Genomic DNA, 3,775 nt, shown 5'->3' with positions numbered 1-3,775 from the left:
GTTGGGGCAGGTGCGGGGAGTGTGTGCGGTGAGCTGAGGCGGGCGCGGTGGGGGGGGGGGGGCTGTGTGCGGTGGGCTGAGGCAGTGTTGGGGCAGGTGCGGGCGGTGTGTGCGGTGGGCTGAGGCGGGCGCGGTGGGGGGGGCTGTGTGCGGTGGGCTGAGGCAGTGTTGGGGCAGGTGCGGGGAGTATGTGCGGTGAGCTGAGGCGGGCGCGGTGGGGGGGGGCTGTGTGCGGTGGGCTGAGGCAGTGTTGGGGCAGGTGCGGGCGGTGTGTGCGGTGGGCTGAGGCGGGCGCGGTGGGGGGGGGGCTGTGTGCGGTGGGCTGAGGCAGTGTTGGGGCAGGTGCGGGCGGTGTGTGCGGTGGGCTGAGGCGGGCGCGGTGGGGGGGGCTGTGTGCGGTGGGCTGAGGCAGTGTTGGGGCAGGTGCGGGGAGTATGTGCGGTGAGCTGAGGCGGGCATGGGGCTAAAAGCTGCCGGCCCATTGTGACGCCGGCGGCGGTCACTGTGCTGACGCGCCGCCGGGCGGGAGCCGGGGCCGGGCTATGCAGCAGCCGCGGCGGCGGCGGCGAGGGCCGGGGCGGTGTCTCGGGGCCGAGAGCGGCGGGCGCTTCCCCGCGGGCGTCTCCCGGAGTGACCGGGAGTCCACCAGAGGCAGCAGGAAGCCGCCCGCGCCCCGCAGCTTCCAGTGCGCGGAGCCCGGCTGCCCCGCGCCCCGCTCGGAGATGTCGCGGCCGGGCTCGGGCCGCTTCTCGCCGCCGCACTACCTGGACCCGTACGGCTCAGAGCCGGAGACGGCGGGCGGGGAAGGGGGCTGCAGCCTGGCCCCGACGTACCAGAAAGCGGGGCTGAGGAAGGGGCAGAAGAGCCGGGTCCCGCACCCGTCACGCCGCGCCTCCTCCTGGCAGCGGCATGTGCCCCCGGCGGGGGAAGGGTATGCGACCTCCCTGAACCCCTCCTGCACCAGCCTCTTCCGGGGGGACTGCCCGGGGCACCCCGAGAGCAGCCCCTCGGGCAGGGACAGCCGGCTGGAGGAGGTGCTCAGGGAAGACCGGTGGGCCAGCCCTGTGCAGAGGAGCCGGCAGTATGGCCCGGATTTCACCTCTGAGGCCAGCAAGCCCCTCTCCGCCTGCGCCTCCTCTTCCTCCTGCCAGCTGGAGAAGGCCCCCAGCAAACCCGGGAAGAAAGAGCGCAAAAGCCGGGGCTGGCAGGAGGCGTGTGAGAGCAGCCCAAGCCTGAGTGACCTGGTGCACTCCTTTGCCAGACAGTATGAAGATGAGGATGAGGAGGATACACAAGCTGAAAACCGTTACCACAATCACAGCGTCCACAATCCCCCGAGGTCAAGAAGGAGAGAGCCCCAGGTCAGCCTCCAGGATCTAACTGATAAGAGATATGAGGACTTAATCCCTGAAAGGGACCTAAAGATTGCAGCTCTGATGCTGGCCAAGCATCGGGAGGAGCAGGAGCTGAAAGAGAGGCAGCTGAAGACCTCTGATGTCTGGGATAAGATGAGAGGGAAGGAGAAGATCAAATCAAACCTGGAAAAAGAAAGGCAGCACTATCTTGCTGAAAGCTTGAAGAAGTGGCAAAGCGACAGAGAGCACAGGAAAGCCAGGCTCAGGCTGGAGGAGCAACAGCTTTTGAAGGCCAGAGAGAAAGAAATGATGTTACAGCACAAGAAGTGGGAGAAGCTAGCCCAGGAGCAAGAAATGAGGCGGAAGGAAAAACGTGAAAGAATTAAAGTCCAGGCTGAGTACAGGAAACACTGTCAAGAAAAGCAACTGAGAACGAAAAGAATGGCTGAGAAGAATGCTAAGCAGCACAACTATAATCTATTAAAGGAGAAAATGGCACAGGCCTTTGAAAAAAGACTGTTGAAAGAAATGGAGGGGAAGAAAAGGAGTCAAGATCTGAACCATTATGAAAAAAACAGACCCAGGCCTCTGAAAGCGCAAATGGATCACCAAGTCAAAGCTGATGAGCTTTATAAGAGGCTTTCTATAGAACAAAAGCTTCAAAGATCTCAAGAAATCCTTGATCAGCTGATGGAAGAAAGGAACAAAGAATTAAAAGAAAAATCTCTAAGGGATGAAGGACAAGGCCTATTGGCCAAGTTTAGAGCAAAAGAGACAGAGGAAGAAAAAAGAAGGCGTAAAAATATGTTGCTTCAGATAGCGGAGATGAAGATCCAGCAAGCCCGAGAAATTATGTCTAAAAATATCCAAGACAAAGCACAAAGTAGCAAGGAAAATAACTATTTAAAAGAAAGAAACCACCACTTTCAAAAACAAAAAGTTGAAGATGATGAAAAATGTCACCTACAGGAAATTCAGGAAGCCATCAAAAGGAAAGAAAAAACCAATAGAATTTTAAGGGACAAGGGGGCTGCTGTTGAAAACTCTAGAAAAATAGCCAGAGCATCTTATGACCTGAGAGAAAAAGTGAGAGAACTGATTAATAGCCATTCGTTTGACTAGATGGCTTTAGAAGTCCATCACAATGGAAGTCTTCATAAAGGGATCTAGTAAGACTTAAAAAGAAAAATTGCAATCATTCTTGTGCTAAAAAAGATGGTTTGCAATACATTCATTTTGTGGCTTGTCTAGAATTCTGCATTGTATTACACTAAAATGGTTTCACCCTTAACCTGGGTGTGTCTCATAAATGCACTGATCATTTTCAATAGGATTATGGCCTAAAGGATTTCACAATGTTTTATTTAAGTGCACCATTTTGCAATTGTATTCTGTTTATAAACTGAAAATGGGTCACCTAGAATCTATACTATTTCACTGATTAATGTAGAAAGTAGATCTTGCTGAAATCCAGAAAAGGTTACTAAAAAAGCACGAATGCTATCTCATTGCAAGCACACAGTGTGAAAACATGGGCAGATACCTTGTCTTAATCTGCATTTGTAAAGCATCTTACAGTATTAATGCTACATAAAACCATAATAACAAAGGTCTAGGTTCCAAGATTCCAAGAACTGAATAATGCAGCGTCCCCAAATGTTAAGTAACTTGTTTTTTTCTGCCTTCAAGCACTTAATAAATACCCTGATCATGCCATATATTCAGTGAGAAAACATTACATAAGTAGATTAAACATGAATCATGCCAGATCTAAACAATCTATGGTTGCAGGTATTTTCTGACTGATAGTGCTTGAATACAGTGGATTTCTCACTTAGTTCTTACTGTGAGTCATATGCTTTTTTTAAAATTATATATATATATATATATATATATAGGTGTTCATTTCAATAGGGAGTTCCACATATTGACAGATAGAGGATCTGACCCTGATTGTATAAAGATTGAGTGCTTTCATACTGATCATGCATGTATCCAAAAGTTCTCTTTATTTCTATTTCTGTTGTCTGGGTATTTCCCCAACTGTTTAAAATCTGAACTTTTCAAGCACTGAACAAATTTGGGTGTAGTTTATTTTTTTAAACACTATTCTACTATCATGTCTGCATTTGATAGATTAGATGTATGACTAATGTCCAAGACTTAAATCTTCCTCCCCTACCCCGAATCTTTCACCAGTACTGATTTAACAGTAAAAAGAATGCTACTGATCAATATTGTTACGAATTACACCTGGTAGGACACGCACACAAGTGCTACGAATTACACCTGGTAGGACACGCACACAAGTGCTACGAATTACACCTGGTAGGACACGCACACAAGTGCTACGAATTACACCTGGTAGGACACGCACACAAGTGCTACGAATTACACCTGGTAGGACACGCACACAATTG

At 50.4% G+C, this 3,775-nt stretch overlaps 1 protein-coding gene across 1 annotated transcript; it reads left to right on the top strand.

Annotated features, from left to right (window-relative positions):
* The first annotated feature begins 542 nt into the window (after positions 1-542).
* CCDC185 (coiled-coil domain containing 185) lies at positions 543-2,477 on the top strand. The gene has a single exon (XM_077812206.1). It carries the CDS (start codon positions 543-545, stop codon positions 2,475-2,477), a length of 1,935 nt encoding a protein of 644 aa, XP_077668332.1.
* The last annotated feature ends 1,298 nt before the right edge of the window (positions 2,478-3,775 follow it).

This window comes from Eretmochelys imbricata, chromosome 3 (assembly GCF_965152235.1).
Source record: "Eretmochelys imbricata isolate rEreImb1 chromosome 3, rEreImb1.hap1, whole genome shotgun sequence".
In the NCBI taxonomy this organism is placed as follows: domain Eukaryota; kingdom Metazoa; phylum Chordata; order Testudines; family Cheloniidae; genus Eretmochelys; species Eretmochelys imbricata.
This window is presented reverse-complemented; position numbering and strand designations above follow the sequence as displayed.

Excerpts from the sequence above, each read along its gene's own strand:
- CCDC185 (XM_077812206.1), top strand. The coding sequence starts at position 543 with ATGCAGCAGCCGCGGCGGCGGCGGCGAGGGCCGGGGCGGTGTCTCGGG.